General features: G+C 39.9%; 1 protein-coding gene across 2 annotated transcripts in view; it reads right to left on the reverse strand.

The window, feature by feature from the left end:
* The window catches only part of necab1 (N-terminal EF-hand calcium binding protein 1), a 524,092-nt gene that overhangs the window by 404,373 nt on the left and 98,528 nt on the right, over window positions 1-21,191 (reverse strand). For both annotated transcript variants that reach the window (XM_039737164.1, XM_039737163.1), the window contains exon 3: window positions 14,171-14,279. In XM_039737164.1, coding sequence (XP_039593098.1) covers window positions 14,171-14,279 — 109 coding nt within the window. The remainder of the gene's footprint in view (window positions 1-14,170; window positions 14,280-21,191) is intronic.

Here is a 21,191-nt window from a genome sequence, read left to right on the forward strand (position 1 = left end):
TTTTGCAATATCAGCTGCTTTAATAGATTCTTTCTGCTTTAGTCTTGTACTTGGCGGCCAGATCAGTAACACGAACGCCACACTCAAACTTTTCAATAATTTCTTTCTTTACTTCCATTTCAATTTTCTTCAAAACTTTCTTCTCACCACTCTTCACTTGCTTAGAAGCCATAGTTAACTGCAAAAGCACACGAAATACTGTAAAGCACAAAGAGAGCGCAAGTAAAGAACGCACGTCTGACTGAGAACAATGAACAGGGAGCGGCTCTGCTTAAATACAGTAATCGGCGTGTATGAACCAGCCATGCAGGCACGCACGTGCAGGCTCGCTCCTCTCTCTCTCTCTCTCTCTCAGCAGTACCCATCCTCCCCCTCTCTCCCAGCAGCAGGCAGGCACGCATGTGCACTCACCCTCCCCCTCTCTCTCTCAGCAGCAGGCAGGCACGTCTGACCAAGAACAATGCAACATGTGCGGAAATCATCAGCGCGCACAAACCAAAAGGGAAACTGGCTTGTTCGTATACCGAATGTGTGGTGTGAACCGAGGCAAAAGTTTGGCAAACTTTTTGGTCGTGAACTGAGTTGTACGTGTACCGAGACGTTCATGAACCGAGGTTCCACTGTATATCCATTCAGGACTGGCTCTACCATTCAGGCAAACTAAGCAGTTGCCTAGGGTGGCAAAATCTTGGGAGTGGCAATTTTTTAATAACATTGACTCTGACTTATGAATACTTAGAATCAATACAGCTGTCTGATTTCCATTAACTGTATGAATTTGTTTTTGCACACTAGCAATGGCTGATGACCTGCATGTTGTACGTTACTACAACATTTTATTATTATTATTATTATTGGACCAGCCAGCAGACTGATATATTAATGGCGTGGGATCAAGAATCTACTGTGTTACCACATGGGGAACCACCTGGATAACAGAAACTCTCTAAATGCATCCTGTCTGTTCCATAGCTTTTATGGCTCATGTTATTTAAACAGAACAGCTGCCAGGGTTGTAGAAGTCTGGTGTTCCCGGTAGCAGAATTTGATGGCACAGTGCCTTGATGAATCTTGTACGGAAAAGAGATTGATAAGAGGTGCACACAAGTCAGAGGTAATGCAGAGCACAAGTGATGATCATCCACTAACAGCTGGGAATTTTGCATAGTTACAATATATTAGTATTAACGTGAATAATCTATCTATAAACACTGTCACAAAAACGAGACATATGAGTCATGAAAAAGGTTTGGGGCAGCCACCCGTATAATTGAGTTCCTGGCTGCAAAGTCGATCAAATGAATATAGCACTGCTGTGCACAAAACTGAGTCCAAATCCGAACTGAGGGACTAGGGAAAAGGTGCAGGTTTTAAAGGGGAAGACAGGAAGTGAGATCATAGGGATCGGGCTCATGGTCTTCAGCCATTGGTTAGAGCCCGGACGTGACATCACAAAGGCTGCAGCCGGCAAGGTCTTCTTCCATAGGCTCGGTCCCGGAAGTGACGTCAAGAGAGCTAGGTGGGATCTCCTGTGAATGATTCTACAGGAAAGGGAGAAAAAGAGTCAGTGCGCTCTGCCACATCCCGGCATGCCTCGGAACTGCCCTTACTCGAGCCCTTTAGCTGCCTCCCATGCACACGTGTGTGACAACACATACCCATCCAATCCATCTTTAGGGCATATAGAGATTATCCCATCAAGCAGCAAGGGACCAGCCCACTACAAATTGAAAACACACACGCGCACACACACACACACACACATTACGATCAATTTAGCATTACCAATCTACCTAACCTTCATGTTGTTGGACTGTGGGAGGAAACCCTTGAAGACACGGGGAGAACATGCAAACTCCACAAAGGGAGCACCTTCTTAATTGCATGTGCCAATTAACATGCAACATGTCAAATACTCTCTGGTTCCCTGATTAGTGCGGATAACAAACTTCCCTCAAAACCTCTGTCCTGCTTATCTGAAATAATCACATTGTAAAAGCATACTTTAAGAAACAGGAAAATGTCCTGTTGAAGGCACTAACAAACTGTATGTGTGCCCTCATATACTGTAATACTCACTAACCTTATCAGCAGAGACTCAGTCAGCTGAACCAACAGATTAGAAAGAAATATTTTAATTAAGCAATGTTTAATTTTTAAAAATGGTATTGTCTTTGTAAAATGAAGCTACTATCAAACCATTAAGGCACTTATTTGCATGTTATAAAACCGTTATATTTCCATATTACTTGTGTACTTTTTCATCACTCAAGGTCCATTCCTCATTTTTCTGTGTTCTCCTTATTCCTTTTGGGCAGCGCTGACAGTAGACATATTTAGAAACTGCTGATTGACTCCCAAGAATATCACAAGCTCTTGTGTACTTGCTGGTTTAGTTATTGCTCAATAGCTCTAATTACTTCTGGGTCTAGTTTTAGACATTCAGCACTCAGATTGTGTTCAGCATATTTAACTTCAGTTTTGTGAAATTTACATTTTCCAGAACGCAGTACCATTTTTTATGCTCTGGCTTTTTTCTATGTGATACAGTATCTGCCAAATAATAGAAAGAGTACACATGTTTTGCCCCAATTGGGGCTCATCAGGTATATGCACCTTTGCTTCCCTGTACAGGGATCGAACCTTGGACGTCAAGTTTGAAGCCTCTTGATGAAGATGAAGCCTCTGATGTTGCATCAGAGCACCTGGTTTACTTACTTACCTGACAGGGTAAAGATAAGAGTATTACATTTATAAGTCTGTATTGTAGTCTGGTTATTTGGATGGTAACGCTTGTGCAAGCAAATCAAAGTTATATGATACAGCACCTTCCATATATATATAAATACAGTATATAGATAGATAGATAGATAGATAGATAGATAGATCTTTGCCTCCATTCCTCCTCTAGTAAGCTTTATCCACCTATTCCCGACACTGGCTCCCGGAGTAGCGGCAGCTGGCTCCCTATATAGAGCACCCGGAAGAGCTTCAGGTGTTCCATGACCTTCTTCCAGCAGCACTTCCAGCTGTGGCAGAAGTGCTGCAACCAAGGGCTTAGCAGCACCCAGTAAAACTGCTCAAAACTTCAACTCCCCTGGAGTCTTGCAGGAGTCCTAGGCACCAATGCAACCCAAGAGGGGTGCCATCTAGCAAGATAATGCCCTGCATATGCTCTCTCCCCTGGTCCTTCCACTATATAGGCACCATGGCTGGGGAAGAGCTCCAGGCTAACTGCAACAATAATTATGCTGTATATATTTGTTCTATATGCGCACACGTGTGTATAAATATATACTGCAAACACACACATACACACACACAATAAGTTATTGTAATGGATTCACTTAAGATTTTTTTATAGTCATAAATTTTTATCTGTACAAACACATCTATTTTAAAATCCTATTCAATTAGTCTTCTATATTCAGCTTAAATTGATAGCAGAATTTAATGGTATCCACATATAAAGGAGAAGAAGACATGTTCAAAATAACAGAAAAATGGTACACTGTATGTGTAGAAAAGGAAATACATGAATTGCAGAAAAACAGTGTTAAGCTCATTCTCTCAATAATGACAGTTTTAGTCTGATTTGTTATACTGTAAAACGTATACATATCTATCTGCATATGTTCATGGCAAGAGTAAGAGTTTTAACCTTTATACTTATTTGATTTCTGAAATATTATTATGCCTACTATGATTTTATAGTCTGCATGTGCCATTACAAACATCTACTGAGCCCAATGTACAATTAGTATTCTGAATACAGCACTTATCAGATAATCTGCTCCATTTGTATTCTGTTCGCATGGAACATTTTGTAATAGTATCATCCAGAATACCACATTTCTCAATGCTATCTCCACATAGCAAAGGAAATACTTTCAAAATATCTACTATTTTGAAAACAGATTTAAATTTCATGCTTAATTTAAAATTACACTGTACTTCAAAATGTCATTGCATTTATGTGACAGAAAAAAAAAATGATCTACAAATGAAATGTTCCATAGTGCTATGTTTAACATAGAGAATAAAAGAAAGTATAATCTCTGTATGTAAATACATGTAGAAACAGAACAGCATGCAAAATATCCACAGAAAATGAGAAGTGCATGTATGAGTATGTGCAGAACTCCATTCCAGGTTACATTGTACTATCATTCCATACCCACATCCATCCATTATCCAACCCACTATATCCTAACTACAGGGTCACAGGGGTCTGCTGGAGCCAATCCCAGCCAACGCAGAGTGCAAGGCAGGAAACAAACCCCAGGCAGGGCGCCAGCCCACCGCAGGGCACCATACCCAACAGAAAGGAACAATATGAAAGTATAAAAAGCTCAAAATTTTCACATTGTTATAGAAGGGTAAAATGGAGAATAAATTCCACACCTACAGTAATTGCCCACACTTATAAACAGAAAACATTACAAAGAAAGAGAGAAAAGAATTCATTTTGCTAAATACAGAAGGGTTTTCTAAATACAGGGTGAGTTAAAACTGTCTCTGAGATTTAAAAACTTTACAATATTAATCTATTCAATTCCAAAATGTACAGATAATCTCAGCCTTTAATTTGACATCATAATAGAATTTGATATAGTATTTTAATTAGAAGTGATCAAGAAGAGGAAGAGAGTGAATGCAGAGTCAAGGATCAAATGGTGGAAGTTGAAAAAGGAAGACTGCAAGGTTGAGTTTAGGGAGAAGGTGAGATAGGCACTGGGTGGTAGTGAAAAACTACCAGACAGTTGGGAAACTACAGCAGATGTTGTAACAGTGACAGCAAGAAGGGTGCTTGGTGTGACATCTGGACAGAGGAAGGAGGAAAAAGAAACCTGGTGGTGGAATGGGGAAGTACAGGAGAGTATATGGAGGAAGAGGATGGCAAAGAAGTGGGATAGTCAGAGAGATGCAGAAAGTAGACAAGAGTACAAGGAGATAAGGCACAAGGTGAGGGATAAAAGGACCTGTACCGATTGGCTAGACAGAGGGACCGAGCTGGGAAAGATGTGTAGCAGGTTAGGGTAATAAAGGATAAAGATGGAAACATACAAACAAGAGGGGAGAGTGTGTTGAGCAGATGGAAAGAGTACTTTGAGAGGCTGATGAATGAAGAGAACGGGAGAGAGAAGAGGTTGGATGATGTGAAGATAGTGAATCAGGAAGTGCAACGGATTAGCATGCAGGAAGTAAGGACAGCTATGAAAAGGATGAAAATGGAAAAGCTGTTGGTCCAAATAACATACCTGTGGAAGCATAGAGGTGTTTAGGAGAGGTGGCAGTGGAGTTTTTAACCGGATTGTTTAATGAAATCTTGGAAAGTGAGAGGATGCATGAGGAGTGAAGAAGTGTACTGGTGCCGATATTTAAGAATAAGGGGGATGTGCAGGACTATAGTAACTACCGGGGGATAAAATTGATGAGCCACAGCATGAAGTTATGGGAAAGAGTAGTGGAAGGTTAAGAAGTGAGGTGAGAATTAGTACCAAAAAAGAGCACCACAGATATGATGTTTGCTCTGAGGGTGTTGATGGAGAAGTATAGAGAAGGCCAGAAGGAGTTACATTTCGTCTTTGTGGACCTGGAGAAGGCATATGACAGGCTGCTTTGAGAGGAGTTGTGATATTGTATGAGGAAGTCAGGAGTGGCAGAGAAGTATGTAAAAGTTTTTAAGGGTATGTACGAAGGAAGTGTGACCGTGGTGAGGTCTGCGGTAGGAGTGATGGATGCATTCAAGGTGGAGGTGGGATTACATCAGGGATTGGCTCTGAGCTCTTTCTTATTTGGAATGGTGATGGACAGTTTAACAGACGAGATTAGACAGGAGTCCCTGTGGACTATGATGTTTGCTGATGACATTGTGATCTGTAGCGATAGTAGGAAGCAGGTTGAGGAGACCCTGGAGAGATGGAGATATGCTCTAGAGAGGAGAGGAATGATGGTCAGTAGGAACAAGACAGAATAAGAGGGAGGTCAGCGGAATGGTGAGGTGTAATAAGAATATAAGTTTAATGTTACTGTGCTCTGTACAAAAATTATTTTATAAATCCAATCACATATACAGGCCACTATATAAGAGGGTCCGCTCAAGTTGGACGGTTGGGAGACAAAGTCAGTGAGGCGAGATTTCGTTGGTTTGGACTTGTGCAGAGGAGAGATACTGAGTATGTTGGGAGAACGATGCTAAGGATAGAGCTGCCAGGCAGGAGAAAAAGAGGAAGGCCTAAGAGAAGGTTTATGGATGGATGTGGTGAGAGAGGACATGCAGGTGATGGGTGTAACAGAACAAGATGCAGGGGACAGAAAGATATGGAAGAAGATGATCTGCTGTGGCGACCCCTAATGGGAGCAGCCAAAAGAAGAAAAAGATCTTAATTAGAAGTGTCACAAGCTGTTCTACTACTAAAACTCTTTCTTGATTTCTCCTTTTCTTGACGCAATAATGTGAAATGTAAAGTCTGTTCTCCAGCTGTTTTTAGGACAAATGTTTTAATCTAGCTTCAGCAGGATGAATCTGGCCTCTCCAACTGCCCTGTCATTAAAGGTATAACAAAATCTATTTTGACTGCACCTATCTTGCATAAGAAGAACAAATCCTCCTGAATTTTATTAGCAGTGCAAAATGAGTAGCTAGGAGTATTTGACCAGAAGATTAAGAGAGTAAAACTATCAGGACAAAGCTGATAACGAGCAAAACAAAACAAACTGTTCAAAAACCCAACAAGTAAACCAAACACAAGTTCAAAAAGCAAATCACACATTTTTCCAGCTGAGAAGGAAACTAATAAATGCACACAACTCTCTTTTGATATCCACAATCTTGGATAAGATAGACATATGACGTCAACTAATAAAGGGTTACACCAGGAATGTCAAATTGCAATCAAGATTTCCGTCTTGACAATGGTAAAATACAGGTGCCAATCAGCAAAACATTAGAAAATTGTGATTCATGAAAATACTAAAATAATAAAATATACACAACCATAAGAGACTTATCAGGAACAAAATACTTTTACGGATTTAGCCTTTGATATTCAAACCTCTGAAAAATGCAAAAAAAGATCTCAGAAGAATTTGTTAAATGCTTAATAAATTTTTAACATACTGTTATAATCAGTTTGTTATAATATTAAGTTTAATGTCACTGTCTCTGTGCACACTGTTATGGATTCATACATACAGGCAGACCAAGTATGGTACACAGGTACACAGGCTGCATTTGAAAACCATTAGCCTAGCAGTTTGGAGAATGAGACAAACTGCAGTGTGAGCATTGTGCTATTCTTGTTGGAGGTGGGGTTTGAGGTTTTACTGTCCTTGTTTGGAGACTAGAGAAGACCAGCACGTGGAGAAACCAGTATATAAGGCTTGAACTGCTGCCAAACCTTTTGAAGCTGATGGCCGGATGATATCGTCATCCGTCCCGAAAATCCTTTCAGCGAAGTGACGAAAAATGGCAGACTGTATACATCAAGATCCAACCTGGTGTTGTCTGCTATAAGCTTCCTTCGTCTGTTATACTGCGTAAAATCGTCATTAAAGAAAGCTAAGTATAATTCTCTCATGTGATTCTTTGTTTGTACCGCCGTAATCACTGTGAGAGGGATATCGCCTTTTAATATTTTTTTAATATCATATCTCTATATTTTCGGTTACTTAAAATGCCGCAATTTAAAAGAACTTATTCCAACAATGTGCTTCTAAAGGAAACACATACTAACCATAACATCTATAAATCTGTTCTATTTTATGACACAACTCGCACTCTCAAGTTTGACAAAGATACAGTACGTTAGCATCAGTTTCCAAAATGTGATGTTCTATTATCTTTCATTTACAAAGGATGCAAGTCAAAAAATTTCATCTGCAATGAAATTTCATCTTTTAATAGTTGCTATATTGCACTTTACTTTTGTCAATTCCTCTACTTGTTTACACTATCAAATGATGTAATGTGGATGAAAATGAAGACAATTTCAAATTGTAATTCTCCTAAATACGGCCAAGGAAAATCAGAGCTGCTATCATGATTTTTACAACACAGTGAAATAACACTTGGTGCTATTTCAGGTCAGATTGGATGTCTGGCCAACCACAATCTCCAATTTAAGCATTTATTGATGTCTGCTGACAAAGCTAAAAAAAGGTATAGAAAATCTATTACTTTTGCTTAACATGTTCATCTCTAATCACAAAGTGCAGACACTGCCTTGCATCTCAGTTGCATATCAAAATCTGGAAAAGTCCTGTGTAAATGTGTGATGGTATTATCAAAACCTCCCCATTTGCTGACTGCAATTCTTCAGAGTATATCAGTTCATGTGAGTCACTTGAAATCTTGTATTCAAATAATCTAGTGAAGTGACATTGTTTATGAATGGTTGGATTTTTAATAAGCTTTTAATCTTAGGATGTAAATTTCCATTTATAAAGCATAAAAGATGAAAAGCGATACAGTTTACTGAATCTGCATCTTGTTAAGTGTATTTCAAAGCAGAAATAAATCATAGTCACTGACATTTGGTTTGGAATATCAAAGTCTAACTTTCTATGCAAAAAGGCTGGAGTTTTATCATCTCAACATTATTTTTATTTCAGTCTTATAAATAAACATTTAAAGAAATAATCCAATTTTAAATTGCTGCCGTAAACTTGTCTCTTATTCATACATCTATGAACAATGGTTTTTATGTTTTATTTAAAAAGTTGTGTTTTTGTATCAAGTCCTTTTCTCCTTCTGAGTACCTCTGGTACAATATAGTATATAGTAATGAATATGTGCACTATAAATAAACAGTACATCTGAAATGTTACTCAAATGAATGTATAATTTAAGCAGATTATTAAAGACAATTTTTAATAATAAATATTTGTACAGTCAATATTGTGTCTCTTTGTAAAAAATTACTACTTCGCAGTTTGTGAAAGCTGAAAGTCACTCTGCCTCTGGATCAGATAAAAGTGGCAGGAACACACCCATTAACGGACACAAGATCATTATAAAGAACATACTAACCACCAGAAATAGTTGCACCATAACAAATCATTAAGGAAAATTGATACAAAAGAAAAAAAAGAGCACCTGGAGAAAACTAATGCCAAAAGAAAACTTCACACTGAAAGTATATAGCCTAAACCATTTAAAATATGGTTGTTGCCTGCCTTAACATTCACTACTTTCCATACTTTCCACTACATTTTACATTCAAGAATGTCTTCTATTTGCACCTATTAACACAAAAGTTTAACTAGGTTGAAAAAGGTTGAAATAATGTTGGTAGGACTGTGATTCATAAAAGCCAAATTTAAAAAAATACAGGTTATTGTGAAAATTCACTGAACACAGTAAGAAGAGCAGTGAGATGAAAATGTAAGAGAGAAAACAAACAGAGCTTTGTGTAACATTCTTCTTTAGTCTTTCATATAAAGTACAACAAAAACTGGTACTGTAGTTTTAACAGCTTGACAAAACTCAAACTCATTATGATTAATGTTAAAGAGAAAAGCCAGTTAACCAAAATTATCCTTCTGCTGTTCTTCCCAATATAGGTTGCTGCTCCAATCTCCCTTTATTTACACATCATGACATGATTTTTTTTTTTTTTTATTAATTTCACTCCATACAAAGCAATCAAGTTTTTTCAAAAAGAAAAATAGAGTTAAGAACAGATCGATCCCCACCCTTGAGAGAGAGAGCAAGCCAAACGGCATAAAATTTAAGCTTTTAAACATACCTAAATTAATAAATTCTCTGTGCTTCATGAACTTATTTTAAAATATTACTGATTAGATCCTGCCATGTTTTGAAAAAGTCTGTACAGATCCTCTAACTGAGTATTTGATTTTTCCAATTTCAAATAATATAACACATCAGTTTCCCACTGACTTAAAGAGGAGAGTTTGGGTTCTTCCAGTTTATCAGAATAAGTCTGCGTGCCAAAAGTGTAGTGAATGCAATCACAGTTTGTTTGTCTTTCTCCACTTTAAGCCCCTCTGGAAGAACCCCAAACACAGCTGTTAATGGGTAAGGAGGGATTGTGAGTCCAAGGCTGTCTGAAGGTAATTAAAATTTTTGTCCAGAATAATGTTAATTTGGTGCAGGCCCAGAACATGTGACCTAGTGAGGCTGGGACTTGGTTTGCAGCGTTCACAGGTTGGATCATGCCCTGGAAACATTTTGGAGAGTTTTAGTCGAGACAGATGTGCTCGATATATAATTTTGAGTTGTATAATTGTATGCTTTGCATATGGAGCTCGAGTGAATTCTCTGCATTGCTACTTTCCACTCCTTTTCTGATATATTAATTGAGAGATCTTTTCCCAGTGTCCTCTTGGATCTTTGAAAGGGAGGGATTGTAAAATGATTTTATATATTGTAGAGATGGAGTCTAAGTCCTTGAGATTGAGCAATATTTTTCCAGCATGGATGAGGGTGCAAGATGAGGAAAATCTGGAAGGTTCTGTTTAACAAAGTTCCTGATTTGAAGATAGTGAAAGAAATGTGTAGCTGGAATGTTAAATTTGGAATGTAATTGTTCATAGGATGCAAAGACGTTGTCTATATAAAGATCTCTAAGCAAGTTAATCCCAAATTTTTCCAGATATTAAAAACTGCATATGTTTGTGAAGGTTGAAAGAGGTGGTTCTCTTGCAGAGGTGCCACAGATAGAAGCTTCTCCGTCTTAAAATGCTTTCTACATTGGTTCCAGATTCTAAGTGAGTGGAGCACAATTGGGTTATTAGTGTATTGCCGATAGCGTGTGTTTATTGGAGCACAGCAAGGAATACAAAGAAGTACTGCAGGATTTTACTTCTATTGTGGTCCAAGCCTGTGTATGTTCTTCTATTTGTGTCCAGGTTCTTATCGCCTGTATATTTGCTGCCCAGTAATAAAACTGGAAGTTAGGTAGAGCCATGCCACCTTCTGCCTTTTGTCTTTGTAGGGTCGCTCTTTTGATGCGTGGATGTTTTGAATTCCAAATAAATGAGGTTATTGTTGAATCTAATTGCTTAAAGAATGATTTATTAATGTATATTGGGATGTTTTGAAATAAAAAGGAGCTTAGGAAGAATATTCATCTTAACAGTGTTAATTCTTCCAGCTAGTGTGAGATGAAGGGTTGACCATCTATGCAAGTCTTGTTTAATTTTTTCCATGCAGGCGCGAAATTTTGTTGATAAAGAGCTTTATGTTTACTTGTGATGTTTACCCTAGGTATTTAAACTGTTCTGCAATGATAAAAGGTAGGGTGTCTAATCTAATATTATATGCTTGAGAATTCACTGGAAAGAGTACACTTTTATTCAGATTAATTCTGAGACCAGAGATCTTTTGAAATTCTGTGAGTGCTGCTAAGACTGCAGGCACAGAATTTTCTGGGTCGATATATACAGTACCATGTCATCTGCATATAATGAGATTTTCTGTTCCAGTCCTTCTCTGCTAATCCCCTTTATCTGATCAGTATTTCGACAATGTATTGCCAGTGGTTCAATGGCAATGCAAACAGCAGCGGTGACAAGGGCATCCTTGTCTAGTGCCACGTTCTAGTTTAAAGTAGTCTGAGCAAATGTTATTGATGCAAACTGAAGCTTCTGGGTTAGTATACAGTAATTTAATCCATGCACAAATGTTGGGCCAAACCCAAACTTCTCCAATGTAGTAAAAGGTATTTCCATTCAATCATGTCGAATGCTTTTCTGCATCCAATGATAATAATATTTCTGGGGTGTTTGATTTAGTTGGTGAGTATATTACATTAAACAGGCGTCGAAGATTTGAAGATAAGTGCGGCCCCTAATAAATCCAGTTTGGTCTTGTGATATTACGAGGGAGCACTTTCTCCATCCTTCTAGCTATGATTTTAGAGAGTATTTTAACGTCGTTATTCAGAAGTGAAATTGGTCTGTATGATGCACATTGTAATAAGTCCTTATTTTGTTTTGGAAAACAGTGATTAGTGCTTGGCGAAAGGTTTGTGGAAGAGATTGGTTATCTCTGGCTTCTGTAAATGTTGCTAATAGGAGGGAGCTAGCTGAGCGGAGAATTTCTTGTAAAACTCTGCAGGGTAGCCATCAGGGCCTGCTGCTTTCCACCTTGGAGTGACTTTATAGCATCTAGTAATTCTGATAATGCAGAGGTTTATCAAGTTCCTCCACACTAAAAGCGTCTATTTGTGGTATCTGTAATGTATCCAGAAATGCATTAGATTGTGTATTGTCTTCTTTAAACTCAGTAGTATATAGGGATTTATAGTAGTCTCTGAAAGTGTGCATTATATTTTTATGTTCATGATTTTATCTCCGTTAGTGTTAGTGATTACGAGATTGCGTTGCACTTCTTGCTTGTGAATTTGTTGAGCTAAAAGCTGATTAGCTTTCTCTCCATGTTCATAATAATGATGTCTGGATTTGTAAATTAGTTGTTCAGTTTCTTTAGTTGTCAAGAGGTTTAATTCTGAATGTAGAGCCTGCCTCCTCCTATGTAGAGTCTCGCTTGGTAGTCTGGCATGTTCTTCATCTATTTTAGTAATTTCGCTTTTTATCTCTGCTACTTTCTTGGCTTGGATTTATTTCTGTGGGAAAGATATGAGATAATCTGTCCTCTTAAGAAGGCCTTAAGAGTTTCCCAGAGTATTCCTGCAGAGATCTCAGGGGATGTATTTGTCTCTAGAAAGAATTTGATTTGTTTGGATATAAATTCAATACAATTCTCGTCAGCTAATAGAAGCGGGTTGAGGCCATCTGGGGTGAGTGTATGGGGCTTAGTAATTTTAGCTCCAAGATCATAGGTGCATGGTCAGAAATAACAATAGCATCGTATTTACAAGATTTAATCTTAGGCAAGAAGTTATTGTCTATAAAGAAGTAATCAATCCTTGAGTAGCAATGATGTACTGGTGAGCAGAAAGAATATGTTCTTGAATTTGGGTTTAAAACCTCCAGGGATCTGATAAGTTGTGATCAGTTATAAACTTTGTAATTATCTTTGCGGTGTTAGATGCTTCCCCTGTGGAGGAAGTCCTATCTAAAAGTGGATTTAGAACACAATTAAAGTCCCCAGCCATTATAACTTTATGAGTGTTCAGATTGGGAATGGATGCAAATAAATTTTGTATAAATTCCTTATCATCAACATTAGGTGCATAAACATTTATCAAAATCATTTTACAGTTAGATAAGTCTCCCATGACCATCACATATCTCCCTTCAGGATCCAATACTACATCTGATGCTACAAATGGTACTGTTCTATGTATGAGAATTCCCACACCTCTAGTTTTCTTTGTAAAACTAGAATGGAACATTGGCCAGTCCAGTCTTTTGCAGCGGAACTGATCCTTACTTAGTAAGTGGGTTTCCTGTAAAAATACTATTTTAGCATTTAGACCTGTTAGGTGAGAGAGCACTTTCTTTCTCTTTAATTCGTGATTCAGGCCTTTAACATTCCAGCTTACGAAGTTAACTGTCCCATCATGGAGACACTGATTCTGAGTTTTTGATGTCATTTTATAGTCTTAACTGGAAGTGAGACAGTTTAGGTCTTAATTTCCTATTTCCCCAGAGTTGTTGCCATGCAGCTTATTATTACGTTGATAGTTATAATTATAAAGATTGAGATGATAGATTAGGTATAGATCAAGCCTGCTCTCTTTCTCTCCACCCTTAACCCCCCACACTACCTTTTTGCCTCCCCAAGTGAGGCTAAAACCCACTTCACATAGTCCCAGTCCTCTGACATACCCAGAGACAGAGCACGTCCAAAGCAAAACAAGCCCCAATGCAGCGGCGCTTTAGGATTAAAAGATAGAGATATCTGTAACCAATATAGTCTTTAAAAAAAGAAAAAAAAGAAAAAAAAAAAATTGACATGATTTTTAATGATTTCACAGTTAAGGACTACTCCAAAAAGTCAGACATGAGTAGAATTCAGCCCCACCAAGCAAACATTGAAACATTTTCCAATTCCTTATCTCTGACTAGTTTTTAACCTTCAGAGCAGTTTATATTTTAACCACCTATCTAATAAAGAATCAAACTAGATCAGAAGAAATAATTGTTACTTATAAACATTAATTAATTTGAACATTTTATTTTGTATGCAGCAATTTTTACTAAGAATAGAATCCCCTTTCAAAAAAAAATTACATACTCTGTGTTGTGAGTGTCAATGGTGTGAAACAGTTCTTGTAGTTCCTCTCCATTTAGGACACCATCTGAAAAGTATGCCCTAAATTCATCAAAGGATAGCTTGCCATCATCTGTAAAGAGTAAACAGATATTAATTTATGCCTGTTTGAAAACTGCAGGATATGACAACCTACAAACTATTATTTTTACATAACACATCACTTTCTAGTACAAAATTGTTTATTTCTGTTGGGTAAAAAATGCCTATGACATAATATATTACTGTTCAGGTTTAATGAGTACATTTTTTGCAAGAAGGTACAATGCAAAGTAAGACAATCCTGGTAGGTGTTAAATCAAGAAAATCTACCTATAATGATGCAGCCCAACAATAACCTTTCATTATACTTTATATCTACAGTGTGAAGGACAACCGTCAGGGAAGCCCCTGCTGCTTATGTTCCAGGGGAGCCGCCATGGGCAGTCCAATACCTCCCCCGGGACGCTTGGTGGCAGCCTCCCTGGCCGACGGTGATTCCCCAACCGCCCGCAAGGCTCCATGGGAGATGGAGTCCTCCACAGCTTGGTTGGAGCCCGGGGTGGCCGCTAGGGGGGGGCTGTCCTCTTCCCACAGCCCGGCTGGACGAGTCTTCAGCCCCACCCGGAAGTGCAATTAGGACCAGGTGGGCTATAAAAGGGCCCAGCCACCACCACTCAAGGAGCCAGAGTTGAGACGAAGGAGACGAAGCTTTTCTGGGAGGAGTGGTGGAGCAAAGTGGAGAATTGTTTGTGTTTTGTGCTTTGTGCTTTTGGGACTGTGTTTGGGCTGTGTGGCATGGGGAAGACGTGTCCCACAGCTGAAGAAAAATAAAAGGCACTGTACTTTTTATATGTGCCTCCGTGTCTTTCTGTGTCGGGTCAGGCGCCTATATAGCGCCTTTGTTACACTGGCGTAGTCGGCAGGATTCCGGCCTGTCCAACGGCCCGGCACAAGACCCAGGGGTATGTGTAGCTCAGCGCAGGAGCGCACACAGCACCGCAATGCCGAGCGCACTCCTGAGGCAGAGAGTGTGCTCTATTTGAGTACTGAGATTGCCCTTTGTACTTTACAGCGGGGCACGCTCCCGGCCAGCAGCGCCACGAGGCGAGGCGAGTACGCACCTGCAGGAGTTGCCGGCAGACACGCGCAGCACAGCGCTGGGAGAGCGCGCTTGCAGCTGCAAGCAAGCCTGTGCAGCACAGCACAACTGAGACTGCCAAAGGACTCCTACAGACACCGCGCTATGGGGAAAAAGAAAGCCGGGCGAACACAGAAGCCAGCCACTAGACGCCGCCATGCCAACCAGCACCACATGCTGCAGCCGGAGGTAGGTGACGAGCCCAAGGGTGAAGGGCTGCAGGAAGGGTTTTCCGCGTTCGCATCAGCCTACCTCCTAGACGCCGAGGGACGAACCACCTGTTGGTGGGCAGATGGCGTCTGTTCGCGGCGTGACGGCGGAGAGAGCGAGGCTGGGCTGTGTCCTTCGGCCCAATTACTCAGCTGGAGGAGGAGAGCCGGAGTAGTTTCCCGACACGGTGATTCAGCTAGAGGAGCAGGAGCTCCTCTCCGAAACAGGTAAAGGGGGAGAGGGAGTGTGTCAGCTGCCCGCCGAGAAAAGTTCGCAGGCGGGGGTGACGGACCTTCTCCCTGAGCCTCTCAAACTCCCAAACGGGCCTGTGGAGGTTCCACAGGGTCTTGATGGCTTGCGGTTGTGGACCGAAACTATTAACAAATTTGCTTGTCTGTAGGGGAGGTACAGTCCGTTGTCCTGGCCCTACAGTCCTTGTTGAAAGTATTTCAGGTCCTGCAGGAGTCGAAGGAGGTGCTTGAGAAGAAGCTCGGCAGCCCGTGCAGAGCCCTGGCTGAATGGCTTTGTGCCGGCGGAACGCCAGCCTCCTACCGGCAGGACAGAGGGGTGCAGGTGAGTGAGACCTGTACCATAGAGGAAAGGGGGCGGAGCGCAATGGCTGCGGTTGTGATCAGTGCTACTTGCCAGGCTGCCCCGCCCACTACACAAGACGCTGCCGCGTGGACTGACACTATGGCAGAGGACTGTGTGGAGAGGCAGCTGGTCGATGTCAGCTGCCAAACAACTCCGTCCTGTCTGCCGGTGCCGGTCTCATGGTCGTCTAGAGGGGTCCAGACAGCACAGGGTCTCCCTTCTTCCCATAAGGAGACCCAGACAGTCGGTGCACCCGGACAAAGAGGTCGGGAACTCCGAACAAGGTGCAGCGTATGCCCGTCGGTGTGACGGTGCAGGAGGGCTACGCCGTGGAGGGGCAAACACGTCACAAGCCCTCCCCGGAGTGGGCAAAGGGGCAGGAGTTTCCTGCCTGCTTCCTTTCCCGCAAGGGTCGAGCTGGAGGGGGTCAGTTGTGTTTTACCTGTGGCCACGCTGGCCATGTCTGGAGGGGATGGCCAAAGAGGACGTCCGAGTGGCAGGGACGTCGGGGCAGCACCCCCAGACCTGTTCATTATGTTTTTACAGGGCACAGCCGTGGAACTAAGGATGCTGACTCCCTGTCCTGGAGAGAATCGGCCCTCGCGGGGCAGGCCGATGAGCCCCACAAGCCTCATCTGAGGGAGGGGAAGTGTGAAGGACAGCCAGGTCCCTTGGAGCCCTGCGGGCGGTTGGGGAATCACCCTCGGCCAGGGAGGCTGCCACCAAGCGTCCGGGGGAGGTATTGGACTGCCCATGGCGGCTCCCCCGCAGCATAAGCAGCAGAGGCGTCCCTGACGGGCATGGGACCCGGCTGTCCTTCACAACAGATAAATGAAATTAATCTGTAACAGAAGATGAAAAAAAAATTCTGCTACCACAGTGTTTTTTACAGAAAATATGGCATTAAACGGAAAGTCACATTTGGCTTGTGACAGCAATGACCAGAATGCCTAAATATTACAGATGCCAATACCATGAAAGCAAAGATGAGTACATGAATAAAGGAAGTGCCTCCATACATTTTCTTGTTATAGTTTTTGGGTCATTAAAAGCTGCCAAAACAGATGAAATGGATTTTACCATAGATTCTACCAGCATCTGAAACATTTTAAAGACATGCTATGTTGCCATTAGAAATTCCATCATTTGGTGCTGTGAGAATGGTTTTGAAAGGCAATGTCTTTCTTTTTATTAACAAGTTATAAGAAGGATTTGGTCTTAAAAGAATACTCCACCCAAAAATTATTGTATTTTATATATGTTACTTACACCATATAGTTTGTAGTGATTTCCTAGAAAAAAAAATCTCATGTTTTCATGTAGAATGGAGATAATGTTTCTGATGGACAACAGAAAACAATACAAAAAATGTCCATGAAAAAATTAATCCCATTACTCATGTCACATAATACACATGTGTAGTCATCAATGTTCACAATGTGCAGAAAGCATTAATTATTACCTAAAATATTGTTAAAAAAACACCTCCAAAAAATCACAGTAGAGGTTGTAGTTGTACTTTTAAATTAAAGTTCCACACCTCCAAACATTGGTGAAGACTCATGTCTTTCCAAATTGCCCAACGATGCACTACATCCTTTATCAAAAAATGGCATTGCCCATTGATAAACATGGAGAATAGGGCTGTGCGATATGACCAAAATTTTATATCCCGATATTTCATTTCATATCCCCATATCACGATATAGTACATTTTCTTTGTATTCAGTGAATAGTTTATATAATCACCACTCCTTTTTTTTCATTTAAATTAAAAAAATCAAAAATGAGAAGTACTCAACTTGTAATTATTTCTGTTCTTTTATTTAGAACATTTGAGCAAATGTTTGACTTAGAATGTAAACATAAAATGTTAATGTATCAAATATAAAACACTTTTCAAAAACAAATTACTAAAGGCCCAATATAAAATACTGCTATATAAAATGCCTGACATAAACAAAATGTGAACTGTAGCAGCAATAACTCTCACAACATATATTAAATATAAAAGGATCAAAGCACTAACAACTAAACTATATAAGGCCAATAAACCCTTTAAACAAAATAAATACAAGTCTAACATTAACTGTCAAAACCAAATGTAAACATTGTACTTCAAACTGTAGCAGCAATAAGGCTTACGACAAAAATATATTAAATATATAATATTAAATATAATATTTTTAGGCTACATTCTAGTAAAATGTTAATTTGCACATCGTAGTGTGGCAAATCTCCATTAATGAGTTACAGCTGATCGCCCGTGCGTGGGACTGGGCGGCGCTAGCGTGTTGATGCCGTCCAGCCCCAAGCACGGGCGATCCGTAACTCATTAACGGTGATTTGCCGTGTTAATCAGTTGTGGCGTAAACGGAATTTTAACAAGATTAACGCTGACAGCAAACGCTGCAGGGAAAATTATGCCTTAAGCAAATTGTTTTGGTAGCAATTAATCTTCCAAGCTTTTAACATGCTCGTTTAAATAGTACCTTTACAACTGTAATATCCTACGTGGCCTGCCTCTCAGTTGTAAACTCTGCATGCTCGCTCACGTGCTTTTTGCGGAGGTGGTAGAAGAGGTTTGTCGTGTTGGAGTCTGTGGTAGCGATCGGTTTGCAGCATAATTTGCACAGTACCGTTTTCCGGTCCATGTCAGACTCTTCAAATCCAAACCATCTCCATACTACAGAGGTAGCCCCTCGTTTAGGAACAAGGTCCTTCTGTGTGGAGCTACCTCGTGTTGCCTCGTCTTCATCAGCCATGTTAGTGTGTCTGCATCCACGTGGTGGCCATCAAAACAATGAAAAAAATATTGCCGTAAACAGTTTATTTTGCGACACCACGAAACAAACGATAGCGTAACGTGCAGCGATAGACGTTTTCATATTGTCATCCGATATATATCGTTATATCAAACAGCCCTAATGGAGAATGATAATATTTCAAAAAGATAATACAAATAAAAAAGTATTTGGACAGAACTATATTAAATAAATTGCTAATGCTGGTTAATAGGACTGCTAAGAGACTGCAAATGGTTATTGCATTGTCGTACTCTTTAAACCACTCTTTGACACATTCTGCCCTGCAGATGGAGGCATTGTCTTCACGTATGATTTTAATGTACCTTACTGACTTATCTGCTCAGGTTACATTTTTCCACTGCTTAGTTAACCATTGCTAGTGTTCTTTGTATCACTTTACTTGCAAAAGATTAACAATACAAGCTCATCTGATCTATAAACTACGGAAGTGGTATTACTTTCAGGCCTGCTTTTATTTTCATTTTATGGTTCTCAACATTCCTGGCACCAAATAGAATTGATCAGATGATCATAAAAGACCAGGGGCCTGATATGTAAAACTTGCATACACACAAAAAATAGCCTAAACTGTGCATACCTAGCTTTCCATGCAAAGGTCAGGATTTATAAAATATAACTTGATACAAAAACTTGCGCATATTTATGCAACTCTGACCCAAGAACAGAGAAAATGAGAAATTACAATATCTTTGATAAACCAGGGAAATGCAACCAAACCAGATAAATGACTACTTATGCATATAATAATTCATATCATCAGGTCCTAGTTATAATGTCTGTTAATGGGATAAACATATTAAACCACAAAATTGATAAATATGAAGTATAGTCTCTATTTTAATTTGTCTTTTAAGAAAAACAATGCTGCATATTTGCACTGACGAACTTTTTGTTTTTTGTCAGTTTATATCGGCTATCTGATATCACTTTTCAGGATTAGAAGTTAATACAATCGCTTGTCAATAATGGCTTTAAGTAAAAACACAGGTGTGATTCACTCCCTTCATACTTAAAGATAGAAATATCCTTCTCTCTATTGATAGCCTAACTGTTTGACATGATATGGCTTTTTCGACACTGCTTGAAGACTATTTGAAAGGAACAAGCTTTTAGGGACTAGCAGGATTATTTTTTTCCCATGATGATGATAAGATGAGATGATTTAGGCTTCCAATAGCCATTCTTTTGGAATTATGTGCTGAATTGGGCCCAGCAAAAGAAACAAAATCTGCCTAAAATCAGGCAAAACCTGTACATATGCTCTTGAATGCTTAGTTATATGGCATACGATAGGACACCGCAGGTGATGGTGCCTGGATGTGTCAGGTGGGAGGTTGCTGTACCAGCCAATGAAGGTGTGCAGCACTGTGGTTGAATGTGAAATTGTATGTAATGTGATGCAGGATAATAATTGTCTACCCCACGACCTCGATATGCATGAAAATGACCCCGCTTCCTACCCACCTACTAACAACATATTGCACTAGTGTGGTTTTTTCAGTCTAAGGCATCTGATAAGTGTTTTACCTGATTCCTCTGCAGCTCTCTCATCTGCCACATCTGTATACTTTAACATAATAAGGCATCTCCAATTGCAGATGCAATTTGAAATCAGCGAGCATGGATTTGCTTTTTTCCCCTCCCATTATATTCAAACACTGCCGCTTCTGCCTTGAAGTCATTCCTTATATTTTTTTTTTCAGGCATGGTGTAGTCAGTAGAGCTCACTGCATTCACCGCAGCAGTAACATGTTGCCATTCAATGTACATGTGCTTGTTGATGACACCTGCGCATACACCACCAGATAAAAGTTCTTTGCATGTCTCTACCTCAGAGAAGACAGCTTCTTTCTCTCACTCCTCAAAATTTCAGCTTTTTGCCCCTCTATTCTTTTTCCCATTGTCAAACCTTATACAAACCGGATTCCAAAAAAGTTGGGACACTAAACAAATTGTGAATAAAAACTGAATGCAATGATGTGGAGATGGCAAATGTCAATATTTTATTTGTAATAGAACGTAGATGACAGATCAAACGTTTAATTTGAGTAAATGTATCATTGTAAAGGAAAAATATGTTGATTCAAAATTTCACGGTGTCAACAAATCCCAAAAAAGTTGGGACAAGTAGCAATAAGAGGCTGGAAAAAGTAAATTTGAGCATAACGAAGAGCTGGAAGACCAATAAACACTAATTACGTCAATTGGCAACATGATTGGGTATAAAAAGAGC

Source organism: Polypterus senegalus, chromosome 15 (genome assembly GCF_016835505.1).
Source record: "Polypterus senegalus isolate Bchr_013 chromosome 15, ASM1683550v1, whole genome shotgun sequence".
NCBI classification, from domain to species: Eukaryota; Metazoa; Chordata; class Cladistia; order Polypteriformes; family Polypteridae; genus Polypterus; species Polypterus senegalus.